Source organism: Poecilia reticulata, chromosome 8, assembly GCF_904066995.2.
Source record: "Poecilia reticulata chromosome 8, P_reticulata-male-v2, whole genome shotgun sequence".
NCBI classification, from domain to species: domain Eukaryota; kingdom Metazoa; phylum Chordata; class Actinopteri; order Cyprinodontiformes; family Poeciliidae; genus Poecilia; species Poecilia reticulata.
Genome location: NC_088837.1, coordinates 20,068,709 through 20,083,004, shown reverse-complemented (window position 1 = coordinate 20,083,004; position 14,296 = coordinate 20,068,709). Strand labels below are relative to the sequence as shown.

Here is a 14,296-nt window from a genome sequence, read left to right as displayed (position 1 = left end):
GTATTTAAGCTTTTCAACCTGTGGGTATGAGAAAGAAGTTGCTGTGTTTGACGTTTTACGAAATTTTTGGAGGTCATAGTCATAAAATAGGAAAATCGGTAGTCAAGACCTCCCAATTTTTAGCTGAAACATTCAAAATACGTAAATATTTAAATATAAGGTATACAATATTAAAGCATGAATGTAGTTACATGATCTGTTCACTAGAGAGCAGTATAGCGAGATTTTACAGCCCTTGATTATTTATTATTATTTTTTGTAGCGCCTCGACTGTAGATATTTGTATTGTTAGTAGCGAAACACAATACAATGATTATAACGCTAGTTTCCCTAAAGTAGTCATAAATTGCTCCATGTTTTTTTTTTTCGATTCAACGGATGTCTTTGCGATAAACTACTCAAAACAAAGTGAGCTACACCGTAATTTTCCGTAATGGTTTTCAAAATAAAAGTTTAGCGCTAGTTCTCCTAAAGTAGTCATAAATTGCTCCATGTTTTTTTTTTTTTTCGACTCAACGGATGTCTTTGCGATAAACTACTCAAAACAAAGTGAGCTACACCGTAATTATCCGTAATGGTTTTCAAAATAAAAGTTTAGAGCTAAGTCTCTAGTCACCGCTTTTGAGCCAATAGAGTCCACAGTTAGTGGTCACATGACGTGTGAACGCATCAATCGATACTCGTTACCAGGAGGATCCTTCCGCCTTGGTGAGCTGCGTTTACTCCTTCTTCTTTCCTCGGACCACTCCTCTACAAACAACCGAGAGAAAGTGAACGGGTAGCAAAGAGGAGAAAGGATACAGTCCATACTTTAATAGTAAGAATACCAACCAATGTGACTATAAGCGGTTTGAACCTACTTTAAAGTAGTGTTGACGTGCTACGGTGGCAAAAGTTGCTAAATATTGCTCAACAGGTGTGCTAAATAGTCGATAGCGTTTCTCAAAGCTTTATTTAGTTGCAACTTGTATTTAAAGTGTTGAAGCTACTTAAGTGAAGTAGGCGACAAAGTTAACATTAGCCTGAATGAAATTGATGTTTTCTGTTCGGTTTAGCAAAGACGGATAAGGCTAGTGAAGTCGAGCTGTTCATTTTAGCTGTGGCTAATAGCTAATAAAATTACCCTGGCTTTAGCTTTACACTGATGAGGTTACTTATAGCATTTTATGTGGATGTTGCTGTAAAAAAAAGTGCCATGTCAACTTAGTTTGTTGGGTAGTACCTGTTGAGTCACGGCTATTCGGAGGTTTGACAAGTGAACCCACAGTGGGACAACGTCCTAATATTTTTCAGTACTTTTTAAGTGAATAAAACACGAGGCATTATCCAGGTAAATGTATAAAAAAGAAGCAGAGTTGACGGGTTTACATAGCGTTGATGGAGCTGCTGTTGAATCTTGAACAAGTCAGCTGACTCATTGTAATCCCCGGATTAGCGATGTGTGGTCGTTATGCTTGTTAGTTTCAAGGTATTCAAATAATCCTGGCATTTAAAGTGTGTTTTGTGTAAGAAGCTGCTGGATGCTAAAATGTTAATATCTACAAAATTAATTTTAAAGGTAAATTTAGCAAAAACCAATCAGTAAGTGCTAACCCATTTCACTTCAACCGGATTCTTTGAACGTTTTTTTATGTTTTTGTCACATGTCCATTCATACCCACAATAACAGCGGTGTTGTTATGGGTATATGATTTGGGTGCAGCACAACTGTGTAAAGGTGACACTCAGCTGTTTGTGGACCTCTGCCATTAGAGATGGAGTGCAGAAATGCTATGAATGGCTGATCTGTTAAATTATTTCAGTTAATATTCTCAGTAAATGTTGAATGCTCTCTTTCCATAGATCTTGATTGAGTTTAGAGTGCTGGGCACTCCCAGCCTTCAACACCATGGGGGAACTCTTTAGGAGTGAGGAGATGACCCTGGCCCAGCTCTTCCTCCAGTCGGAAGCTGCTTACTGCTGTGTCAGTGAACTGGGAGAGATTGGGATGGTGCAGTTCCGTGATGTAAGTCCACAGCACTTTTTGTCTTTGGATTTTCCTATCTAAAAGTGCAGTTTTCAATGTTGCAGAATATATTAGTCATCTTTGTTTAGGTGAATAAAATTTGGCTACATTAGTAGTGCTGTTTAGATGGTGGATGCCCTTTGGGTCATGTGCTCACAGCTGACTCCTCGTTCCAGGCAAACCCTTTCCTAACTAGTCTCAAGGCAGTTTGTTGTCTCTGAATATAGGATGAGTGTAACAGAAGAGTCCTGTGCAACAGCTTGAGACCTTATCAGGCTTTAACATCCTCCAGCAGTTGTAAGAAATTATCAGTTGAGCAAGTATGTTTTGTCATTCAACTCTGTTGTTCTTCTTTTTTTTTTAAGCTAAATCCTGATGTAAACGTTTTCCAGAGAAAGTTTGTTAATGAAGTGCGGCGATGTGAGGAGATGGATCGCAAACTGAGTGAGCTTTTCTTGTACAATAAACTTTTTAGAAATTCAAAAGCAATTGATTCTGTCAGTTTTTAACACGAAAAACACTGTTTGACATGCTTTAAAGCTTCTGCTTTCTGTGAGATTCTGTTGTTTTTAAGTTTACTTGTTTGGCTTTAACAATTGTTTGACAGGATTTGTTGAAAAAGAAATTAAGAAGGCCAACATTCCCATAATGGACACAGGAGAAAACCCTGAAGTTCCTTTTCCAAGGGACATGATTGATCTGGAGGTGATTGTTTTCTTCTGTTTTTATAAGCCTTCATGCAACAAGTCTGTATTTTTCATGTTTGTATTTCAGTTAATCATGAGATAAAGGTTGGAGTCCAGTGTGTTTCATTAGCTTAAGTAATAAAACAATAAAGATGTCTATAAGAACACAATAAGTGCAAGAAGAGTTTCATAAGTTTATTGCAAGAGTTATAAAAAAACAAACTAAAATCATGCTTTGAACAAATGTTCAGTCAGTTAACAGCATAACTGATCTTTTGATTATTAGTACTAGTTTTTTTTTTTGTTTGTTTTTTTTTTAGGGTTGAAAAATTACCCTCAAAATATAGATATGGACTTCAGAGTTCTTACAAATGGAGGTCTGGATCCTTACTCACTCTTTTTAAATTGTCCCTCACAGGCTACGTTTGAGAAGCTCGAGAATGAGCTGAAGGAAATAAACACCAACCAGGAGGCTCTGAAGAAGAACTTCCTGGAATTGACTGAACTCAAGCACATTTTGCACCGTACTCAGCAGTTTTTCAATGAGGTCGGTTTTATTCCTTTTACAGACCTCTGCAGTGTCGTTTTCTGCTTCTTGGTTTTCAGCATTACGTTTTTACTAAGAAACGGATGACTGTGAATTTGGTTGTTTCTGTTGAATATTGCAACACCCTGAATTAAATCTACACGTAGCTTCAGTTGCTGATGTTTTATTTATATAGTACCTCAAATACTCAAAAACTAAGATATGGTGACATCAGTATTTTAACTGCATTAATATATTAATAAGTTGTGTTCCCTAATTGACTTATTTCCTGTTTTTTTTTTGTGTCTGAACCACATTTCACTGCACCGCTCTCATCAAAACACAAAGCTGCACTTATTTCTACTCGATTTTATCAAAAGGTGTTTTCACTCGTAATCTTTCATAGTTGTTCACATGACTGCAGCATCTAGCTTAGTCAGTCATTACAGTAAATGCACTGTTTGGTGCTTCAGCCCAGTGGTATTAAAGGCCAGATCCTGTCTGTGCTTAAGCAACCTTTGGCCAACATTAATTCCACTTCACTGCCTTCACAAGCAAAACTGTGTCAACTGACAGCGCAGAGGGATCTTTTACAGCTTCTTTAGATGAATCATTCACCTAAATCAGAGCTCATAACAAGTAGATGGTCGCCTGCTAATTGAATAGAAACTCCTCTGACTAAGTTTCTTTTTCAATAAGGTCAGGAAGTTTTTTTATAAAAGTGGGATTTAATAAATATGTGCACATTAATTCAGATCGGGGAGTAAGTATGATGACTTAATGTCACAAATGTGGTTTGTTTGACAGATGGAAGATCCCAGTTTGCTTGAAGAGTCCTCCATTCTCCTGGATCCCAATGAGCCAACCCGAGTAGCTCCTCTCAGACTTGGGTGAGTCTGTTTCTACACTTGAGTGATTTAAAAGGATTAAGATGTTTTCTCCGTCTCATTTGGAGGATTTCCAGCTTGTGCTTTTCGGGTTGCAAACCCCCGCGCCCCCAATCTCCCCTTGCCCCTCCCCACACACATTACGTTTTTAAGCTCTTTTCCAGACAGGAGGGATGATCCTCTAAAGCAAAAAAAAATAAAAAATCACTCTAAATAGCCAATTCCATTCATTTATAGCTGTTTTAAGCATAATCAAAGAAGTAAATAAAAACCAAATGGAGAAAAAATAAAACAAAAAAAATTGTTTTTCAATGTGTGTGCTGCAGATTTGTGGCTGGAGTCATAGGCAGGGAACGTATTCCCACATTTGAGAGGATGTTGTGGCGAGTTTGCAGAGGAAACGTGTTCCTGCGGCAGGCAGATATAGAAGACCCCCTTGAGGATCCCACCTCAGTCAGTGCTGTTCATAACCAGTTTTATCAGATGTTTAGAGTTTTTACTCTGATTTCTAACCGAGCAATGTTTTCTCAGGGTGACCAGGTCCACAAGTCCGTCTTCATCATATTTTTCCAGGGAGACCAGCTGAAGAATAGAGTTAAGAAAATCTGTGAGGGGTAAGTGACTCAGCATCGTAGCAATGTGAGGGATGACCTTTTCATAACTAATGGCTTTCTTTTGCTTTTTAATTCGTCCTTAGCTTCAGAGCAACATTGTACCCGTGTCCAGAAACCCCCCAGGAGAGGAAAGAGATGCTTGCAGGAGTGAATGCTCGCATTGATGACCTGCAAATGGTGAATAAACCTTCAGAAAAAAATGACTTTTTTGCTATAGTGGTCTGTTTTTCTTTCTGTTGCTGTTCAGATTTTAAACTTGTTTATATTCTAGCTAGCTCTCTGATATGGCTAAACCCTCTTTCTTTGCACTTCTAAAACTTTTAAATAACTTCTAAAATTGTCCAACGGAAGCATATTTTGTTGTATAGGTTACTCCTCAGAAATAAAGTAGCCCATTGCAATCTATCATTTTTCTTTACTGAATAAAGATTAATCACTCTTTTTTTATATATATTCATTACAATATCTTTTGATACAAGTCTTAGCAGATACCCTGAGAATTTACTTTAAGAATAATATTATCACAATATGGAGTTACACAGAATTCCAGCATGACGTGTAACATATCGGGCAAAGCCCAACACCTGCTGGGAAACCTTGTGGATGGACTGATATTCTTCTGAGTACATGCGAGCAGAAGTTATTTAGAGTGCTGTCTGCAGAATGAGACATTGCCTCGACAACAGGTGTGGGCACAGAGCTTAAATGTCCTGCTATTTGCTGATCAGGGATTAGTGTTGAATGTGATTCATACAGCAACACGCATGAGGGTATTTTTGCTATCTTCTATGGAAACATCCATTGGATTAGACAGCTGGTTAATTGTAAACGCAACTCGATGTTAATGTTTTATCCTGTTTGGAGCAAAATACACGTTTTTTCAGGGCATTCTACATCTTGATCTGATGTCTGAGCTATCTCACTTCACCACTGATATGGAAAAATTTTAATAATTTGTTTTTTGTTCATTTTGTTTTATAATGGACATATGCGTTGCAGAAATGAGCTAGGTGAATTTACAGAAAGTCACTTCATGCAAATTGATGTTTCCTAACACAACAAGTTTGCTTTAAATTCTGTAGTTTGAGTCTTGCAGAAAGTTATAATAAAGACTTTTTTTATGATAAAGTAATCAATATTCATTTGTGGGTTCCAACAAAGCAAGCTGTGGTATAGCTTTACTTATTTTTTAAGCTTCCTGTAGCTCAAAAGATAAGCTACAGGAAGTGAATCGATTAGAATCGATTCACTCATGTGGGAGACGTCTGCTTCTGCTCATAAAGGTTCTGAACCAGACTGAAGATCACAGGCAGAGGGTTCTGCAGGCTGCGGCCAAGACCGTCAGGGTGTGGTTCATCAAGGTGAGGAAGATGAAGGCCATCTACCACACCCTCAACCTCTGCAACATTGACGTCACGCAGAAGTGTCTGATCGCCGAGGTGTGGTGTCCTGTGTCTGACATGGACTCCATCCAGTTTGCACTGCGGAGGGGGACCGTGAGTAAACCTGAGGGTCGGGGGGGGTTTCTGTGTTCTGGTGTATATTTTTAAACTTGAGTGAAAGCGTTCGTCTTGGGTTTTGTTTTCCGCAGGAGAAGAGTGGCTCCACCGTGCCTTCCATTCTCAATCGAATGCAGACCAAACAGACCCCACCCACGTATAACAAGACGAACAAGTTCACCTCTGGATTCCAGAACATTGTGGACGCTTATGGGATTGGCAGCTACCGGGAAATGAACCCAGGTTCTGACGGTTTCTCACACTTCCTGTCCTCTCAGTCATTTTTGGTTATGCATGCTCACCCTGTTGGCACATGCTCATTGACATGTTTCACTCGTTTCATGTACAACCACCATCACCCCCGTCCTCTTCCTTTGATGCCTGCGTTCTCGTCTTCAGCGCCATACACCATTATTACCTTCCCCTTCCTGTTTGCTGTCATGTTTGGTGACTTGGGCCATGGGACACTCATGACCTGCGCTGCTCTCTACCTTGTGATAAGAGAAAGCAGGCTGATGGCCCAGAAGAATGATAACGAGGTATGGATCATTTCACCATCACCTCATCAACCCCAGTCTGCTGAGCCTGGGATTGACAATCTGCAGTATTTTTACAAAACCTGATCACTTGAGTCAATTTGCTTGTCTTAAATCCTCCTATACATGTTTTTTATCCTTGAACTGATTCTTTATTGACACTTTTTTGTTGCAGATATTCAACATGGTGTTCGCAGGACGCTATATCATACTGCTGATGGGAATATTCTCAATGTACACTGGGCTTATTTACAACGACTGCTTCTCAAAGTCCCTCAATATGTTCGGCTCTGGGTGGAGCGTGAGACCCATGTTTAAAGGAGGCAACTGGACGTAAGTATCATAGATAGAAATGTACTCAGCACTGCATTAAAAGTAACGTCACTGCTGTGTTTACTGTTTACCAGCTGATGCTAGGAGCCTAAACTGTAATTCTTAAGAACAACAAAGAAAATATTTATTAGACTGCTGTTGCACTGTTTTTTTTTTTCCTCCAGTTGAAGTAAACTAAACAGATCTGTGTTTATTTTTCTCTTCTTTAGAGATGAGACACTTAAAGGCAACAGAGCCCTGCAGTTGGATCCTGCATTGGATGGAGTTTTTAAAGGGCCATACCCCATTGGAATTGATCCAGTAAATTTTTAGGATTTATGTAACATATTTCTTTTATTTGTTTATTTTATCTTAATGCTGCTCCTTTAAAATGAACATCTCCTACCTTAGTAAGGTTTACATGCTTGAGAGGCACCAATTAACCGGCATAAGTTTTCCCTTCTGTCTGATCTTCAGTTTGCAGACCAGAAATGGACAAAATGTGAAAGTTTTCAGGTTTAGTAAATGCAGAAAAACTTCAGAGTTTCCACAATTTTTAGGCTATAAATGCGTCATTATTACATACTTGATGCACATTTTTGAATTTGAATGGAAATATGATAGAAAGATACAACTTAGCTGTAGTGGAAAAATATCTATTTTTCTGTATTGAATGGATTTGGAAATTATCTCATTGTCTGTTTCAGATCAACAGTCCAGTTTTTAAGTTATTGTCTGTTTCAGCATAAACTAAAAGAACAAATTACTATTAATATTAAATAATGAGAATTATTTTCATGATTCCTATGACCCAAGTGCACAGTTCTCTGAAGCAATGTGGGACATTTTCTCAAATCACAACACATTGCTGCTCCAAAATAATTAGCATTACTCTTATAGAGTGCAAATAGGTTTCAGCACAGGCATAAAGTAATGCAAATCAGGTTAATAATACTGCTCCCAGTCTTTTCTCCGTCTTGTGAAAAAGCTAAATAACTGTTTCTCCACATACTGCCTGATGAGCCACATGTAATGTCTTTTATCGTAATTTTCTGGTCCTCAAGAATATAAATATAATGTCATTGTTTTTTTTATCGTTTTATTGCTCTGTCAAATAATCTGCAACTCATTTTGTCATCTTTAATCATTACTAAATTTAATGTGCTACACTTGGTTCTATAACTTTTTTTTTTTTGCATTTTTCTCAGATATGGAGTATTTCTATCAACAAGTTGTCATTTTTGAACTCCTTCAAGATGAAGATGTCTGTTGTCATGGGAGTCATCCACATGCTTTTTGGAGTCACTCTAAGTCTCTTCAACCATCTGTGAGTCGATGTCTTTGTTTGGTTTCCGTTTCGTCTGATTAAAATATCAAACTGATGGAATGATGTGCATTTCTGCAGGTATTTCAAAAAGCCACTGAACATCTACTTGGGATTCATCCCAGAGATCCTCTTCATGTCCAGTCTGTTTGGCTACTTGGTCATTCTGATCTTCTTTAAGTGGGTGTCTTTTAATGCCCACACCTCCAGAGATGCTCCCAGTCTCCTCATTGCCTTCATCAACATGTTTCTCTTCAGCTACAACGACCCCACTATCAAACCTCTCTACAGGGGCCAGGTTGGACCTAATATGTAAAAATCATGACTTTTTTAGTTTATGGAAAAGCACAGGAAGCTGATATTTTTTTTTTCTGGTTTTCTCTGTTCTCTTTGTAGATGGGGCTGCAAATATTCTTGGTGATAATTGCCTTAGCATGTGTTCCCTGCATGTTGGTCGTGAAAACCCTGGTTTTACGGAGACAGTATTTGTGGCAAAAGCATCTGGTAAGATCAAACTATCTTGGAGTTGAGAATCATCTATCCTAGGGCTGAAATGATTAATCGTGATAAATTGATTATTAATATTATTGTCAACTAATTACGTAATGAATCAATTATTAATTGGAGTGAATGGACTCAAAAAAGACCATTTGTTGAAAGAACAATACACTCACAGAAAAACTGTACAAATGTATATACTTGGTTTTAGTTTTACCCGGTTCAAATTCTTTAAAAAAAAAAAAAATCATATTAATCAACCTTGACTACCCAGATATTGGTTGGTTCTAAATAACATCATTCTTACACTGTAATATTTCTTACATGTTGACAGTAACAGTATTTTTTCACTACAGAAGAAGCATTTTTTGCTTATTATGATCAAGCAAAGGATGTTTAAAGTGGCATAGGAGTACCGTTATTTTTATCAAGCCATTAATATGTTTGTATTCTTGTTTAAAAACACGAATTGTGTATTTGCATCTTTTAATGTGTTTCTAATATTGTATAAAAAAAGACTTGATTGAAAACTGCAGTATGTGCCCTTTTTTTTATTTGATTAATCATTAATAAGAATTAGTTGCAGCCCCTAATTTATCCCTTTTTCAACTCCTTGTTCTTCAGGGCACACAGAACTTTGGAGGGATCCGAGTGGGCAACGGTCCCACCGAGGACGAGGCGGAAATCATCCAGCACGACCAGCTGGCGCAGCAGACCGAGGATGAACCTGAGGTAAGTTAAATAAGACAATTCATATTTGTATTTGAAATGATTTCATACGGACTGCTTACAGTGCAGAAGGAACAGCAGTTCAGCAGTTTGTTGAGAGAGCAGATGGCAGTAAAATGATCCTCTCGCATGTTTGAATAATTCAGCCACTCAGCCATAGCTGAAACCTAATCTCATGTTTCCACTTCCACTGTGGTAAAACTAAACATCAATTATGGATAAGGGTGGATTGTTTTTCCTTCTTTCCATACTTTTCTCTGAGCTTATGTGATTTTATCTATGCGTGTGACTTTCTGTGACATGCTGTTCAGTCATCCTGCTGCTCTTGTAGCCTAGTTATCTATTTAAATTTAAACAGATAACCTAGTGTTGCGTGTTTGTGTGTGGGCAGGATGCTGAAATGCCCAAATGTGTAACTGTTTTCTCCTACTTTTCTGTCATTGATGTTTGTCTCTTGATGTGTTTTCAATAACCAAGAGTTCCCTTTTGTTACCTGCTTTCAAGGCCCCTGAGGAGGAAGAGGTAGGACCGGCGTTAATGCTGCACCTTTATCACTTCCTGTAAAAAACATGCATGTCTCGGTTCTCTCTTTCTCACTGCAACTCGCCTCGTCTGCTTTTGCCCTTAGGTTTGTTGGTTGTGGGTATGTTTGCGTATGGCGCTGCGTTGTAGGTGTTTCATCAAACATTGGGCGTCGGTAGATCATTGCTTCCCCCGAGGTCTCAGTGATGTGCATGACGCATCAGTAGAGCAGCTGATACTTTGGGTTCACAGGGTCCAAAGAGGACAATTCTTCTACTAATTTGGAGGTTGCTTCATTTATAACAGCTCCCCTGTTAGCTACTCTAACGATCATGCACGTACAGAAGCCAGATTCCTTCTTTTGTGGGCCTCAAGACTTGTGGGTGTTCTGCTTCAACTGCTGATCTTGCTGATGTATTTGTCTGTGTTTCCACAGTTTAACTTTGCAGATATGGCTGTGCATCAGGCCATTCACACCATTGAGTACTGCCTCGGCTGCATCTCTAACACCGCTTCCTATCTGCGGCTCTGGGCCCTCAGTCTCGCTCATGCACGTAAGGAACAACACAAGCATCACACACACGCATTTTTAGAAACACGTCGTTACACCCATAAAACAGTCATGTTTTTTTTTATTGTGTCTTGCATGTTTTCATGAGCAGAGCTGTCAGAGGTGCTTTGGTCCATGGTGATGCGCCTCGGCCTTTCATCTCGAAACTTTGGCGGTTTCGTCCTTCTGGCCATCATCTTTTGCTTCTTTGCTGTTCTCTCAGTTGTCATTCTGATCATTATGGAAGGACTGTCTGCCTTTCTGCACGCACTTCGACTGCACTGGTAAGTTTTCTATCCGTCGATGTTTTGTATAATGATTTACCTAATACTGCTAATGCTTTCACATTCATGAATTCTACAATATTTATATTCTCTGCTTCATTGTGACATTAATCAGACTCCAGTGTTTTTTTTACTCTTTATTTTTTGAATCCCCCATTTTCATGTCAAGAGTAAATTAAATTCAGAGCGATGGCTCCACCTGCTGGCCACTGTGTTCCTTCTGCAGAGACAAATTCATAATGAGTCTAGCTAAATTATTTCATTAGTAAAGTTGCGTTCTGTTTGAACTCGAAGATAAAACCGAGTTAACTTTCAAATGAACAGGATTCCATCATGGCGGCGCCCAAGTAGCTATTGTTGTGACTCTTACTTTTCAAATCCACTTTTCCCACTTTTTATTGGTTTTGTTTAGAAATGGAGGTGTTCCATATATCACTGATTTTTAGATTCACTTTTACAAGTGTGTGTTGTAAAATAAACCTGTTTTCATCACATCTTACTGTTGTTGAAGCGAGCAGCTGCCGTATTGGATCTCTCAGATCGGCATTCCAGATGATTTTTTTTTCCCAACTCAGAAGTCAATTTCCAAGTTGTGACTACAAATGAAACGCAGATAGAAAAAAAAAAATGTTAGTGCATAGCTTTAGGTAGGAAATATGAATAGTTATTTATGGATCTACCTCAGTGGAAGGTATTGTTTTGTACAGGTGCATCATTCTTGGAATCCCGTCACAGTTTCAGAATTAGTTTCCCTTGTAGCTGTAGGGAATTTGTTTGGGTTATCTTACCAGACAGTGAGGTCAAAGCAGAAAAATAACATTTTGTTCCTTAGAAAAATCCTGAATTTGTTTAGATGTTAGATATCTAGCTAAAGAGTGTATGTTGTGCTCCCAAGAAAATCTGATCCTTGTTTTTAAAATGTTTTAAATGTTCATCTACCTTTTTTTAATATATACAACAGTGAGACTTAGGAATGATGGGTATTCCTGACTCCTTAGCTAAAAGGTCATCCAGCTGTCGGTTCAGACTGGACGTTTAAAAACAGCTCCTGATCATTTTCCTGAAGCGAGGAGTGTTGGGTGTCTCTGGCTCCAGAGCCAGATTCATGATATAAACAAGAGTAACTGGAGGCTGGAATCAGGAGCAGAGGTCACGGGCTTTGACTGCTCCATTCAGCTTTACCCCAGCCTGCTATCCATCACCACTGTATTCCTGACAAGGTTATTATCTGAAACACTTCTCGCTTAATGGTTTTTCACTGTATCTCCTGTTTCCTCCCTCAGGGTGGAGTTCCAGAACAAATTCTACGTAGGTCAGGGCTTCAAATTTCTCCCGTTCACCTTTGACAGCATCTTAGAGGGAAGATTTGAAGAATGAAACGGCTTTTTTTTTTACGCCTGGTTCTCCCATAACTTCAGAAGTGTTTTTCGTTGTTGTACTTTTTTGTGTGTGCTTGTGATTAAAACTCTACATTACCAGAACAGCTCTGGTAACGACTCATGACTTGGTGATCCTATAGTAGCTTTATTTAATCTGTCATATTTCCTTTAATATTATTTATATGGTCTTTTTCTTTATAAAACCTGCACTGCTGTTCTTTGTTGGAGGAATCCTCGACATGATACACTAGATCTCCCCTCTGCTGAAGTTTAGACAGCGATGAAAATGTTCTTCATTGTGTCGCCTCCTGTGTTTGTATGTGAAGTTTTTGTTATTGCAGAATTGCAAAACTCTGAATATGAGGGCAAAAGCATATAACATAGTAATTAGTGTTTTCCTGTTGGTGTACAGGAAAGATGAATCATCTGCGCACAGTTCATTTGTAGTAATCTGAAGTATTTCATTACACATTTCTGTAGCCTTAGAAGGGATTTAAAGCAGCAAGCAGACATGTTCATGTTTGTGTGTTAGAAAGGGTTGACCTCGTCCATATCTATGTCAATAAACTGGGAAGAACTGGTTTAAGTTGTTTTTGTCGTCACTCTTCAAAACGTCAGTATCCTGTTGCAACTGAATGTCTGCTATCCAGACCACTTCCTGCTTTCAAAACCTTTTGACATTGTGAACGGCTGTGAAATAATAATACAAGTATAAGATTTTTTTTTTTAAACTCAAGTTATTTGACTGATTTGTTCCTTAAAACCACAAATGTTACCGTTTAAAATTTTGAGTCGCTCCATAAGTTTTCTTTGTGGCTTTACTGTTATAACGGTTAATCAAGTGCTGTTCAGTAAAGCAGGCGCTTTGATAGAGCGGGCAGCTTGGAAGTTCTGAATTCGTCCAAATACGACTCGGACAGAAAGTTAAATCAGCGTTTCAAATCCACTGTTCAGGTTCTAAACAGACCTGTGCTTTCATCGCAGTTGACCAGCAGATGGCACCACAACTCAGATCATCGCCTCAAGCAGTTTGGATTCTGTTGCTCTCCGCTGTTTCTTCACACTCTTTGACCTTGAATTTTAAATAATCTTCCAACTCCTAAATAGGCGCTAATTCATTATAATCTCAAGGCTATGGTCTGTCTTAACTGTGCCAAGCGTTTTTCCTTCCACTCAGCTTTCCATGGATGTGCTTGGATGCTTCACTCTGAATAGCAATAGTCATTTGTGGCTTACCTTCCTTGTGTATGATGTCAGTGACTGCCTGTTGGACACTTTTCCTAATGACTGCATAGGTTATACATTTATTTATTGTTCTTATTCCAATTCCAATTTTGTGAAAAACTAGATTTGGGGTTTTCATTAGAAGTAGGTCATGATAATCAAATATGAGCCGAAATAAATGGCTGAAATATTTATAGTTATCGATGCATTAAGAGTTTCATTATTTAATTGAACTACCAAAGTAAAGTCACTTTACGAAGTTAGAAGTTCATATAAATAAACGAGATGTAGTTTTTAATGTCGGTAAAAAAGAAAACTTGCTGTGTTGTTCCTCTTGGGTGCGCTGTTCAACAGGATGTTCTGCCAAAAACGTATCTTTGTCCCAGTGTTTTGGTTGTAATAAAAATAAAAAAATCTACCTTATATATGTAGTTTGTGTTAAAACCAAAGGTACGCTTATGAGTTTGACTAAATTTTACAGGAACCATTCAATTTAGCATCAAAACTATTTGTTATGATAGAGTTGAGGTGAAAAGAGAAACTGAAATCCAGTGTGTTGCTGTTGTTTATAGAAATGCATTGTGCAGAATGGTTCACACAATGCACTGGCTGACAAATTCACCTGCGCTCTGATTCAGTGTTGGAAAAAAAACAAAAAAAGGCTAATATGGATCTCGTTTATCTAAATCCTTAACCGCAACGGATAATTTTATTGTCATTT

The 14,296-nt window shown here is 38.3% G+C and overlaps 1 protein-coding gene across 7 annotated transcripts; it reads left to right on the top strand.

The window, feature by feature from the left end:
• Positions 1 to 560: 560 nt before the first annotated feature.
• On the top strand, positions 561 to 12,933 carry atp6v0a1a (ATPase H+ transporting V0 subunit a1a). Of its 7 annotated transcripts, none has more exons than XM_081610171.1 (22): positions 669 to 817; positions 1,843 to 2,005; positions 2,371 to 2,449; positions 2,613 to 2,710; positions 3,110 to 3,238; positions 4,025 to 4,107; positions 4,431 to 4,557; positions 4,636 to 4,718; positions 4,802 to 4,895; positions 6,002 to 6,214; positions 6,310 to 6,460; positions 6,617 to 6,756; positions 6,929 to 7,086; positions 7,296 to 7,386; positions 8,274 to 8,392; positions 8,471 to 8,687; positions 8,786 to 8,893; positions 9,512 to 9,619; positions 10,121 to 10,138; positions 10,575 to 10,692; positions 10,801 to 10,972; positions 12,256 to 12,933. In XM_081610171.1, exons 2-22 carry the CDS (start codon positions 1,889 to 1,891, stop codon positions 12,347 to 12,349), a joined length of 2,517 nt encoding a protein of 838 aa, XP_081466297.1. In that variant the 5' UTR covers positions 669 to 817; positions 1,843 to 1,888; the 3' UTR covers positions 12,350 to 12,933. The 7 variants fall into 7 exon arrangements, with proteins under 7 accessions (XP_081466293.1, XP_081466297.1, XP_081466296.1 ...); XM_081610170.1 differs by having other exon boundaries at positions 10,094 to 10,138; XM_081610167.1 differs by having other exon boundaries at positions 561 to 708; positions 4,431 to 4,718; positions 10,094 to 10,138.
• The last annotated feature ends 1,363 nt before the right edge of the window (positions 12,934 to 14,296 follow it).

Bases quoted from the DNA above. Each gene is read 5' to 3' on its own strand.
- atp6v0a1a (XM_081610167.1), top strand. From the start codon at position 1,889: ATGGGGGAACTCTTTAGGAGTGAGGAGATGACCCTGGCCCAGCTCTTC. The intron at 2,450-2,612 runs GTGAGCTTTTCT...ATTGTTTGACAG, and splicing joins GGAGATGGATCGCAAACTGA to GATTTGTTGAAAAAGAAATT. The intron at 4,108-4,430 runs GTGAGTCTGTTT...TGTGTGCTGCAG, and splicing joins GTAGCTCCTCTCAGACTTGG to ATTTGTGGCTGGAGTCATAG.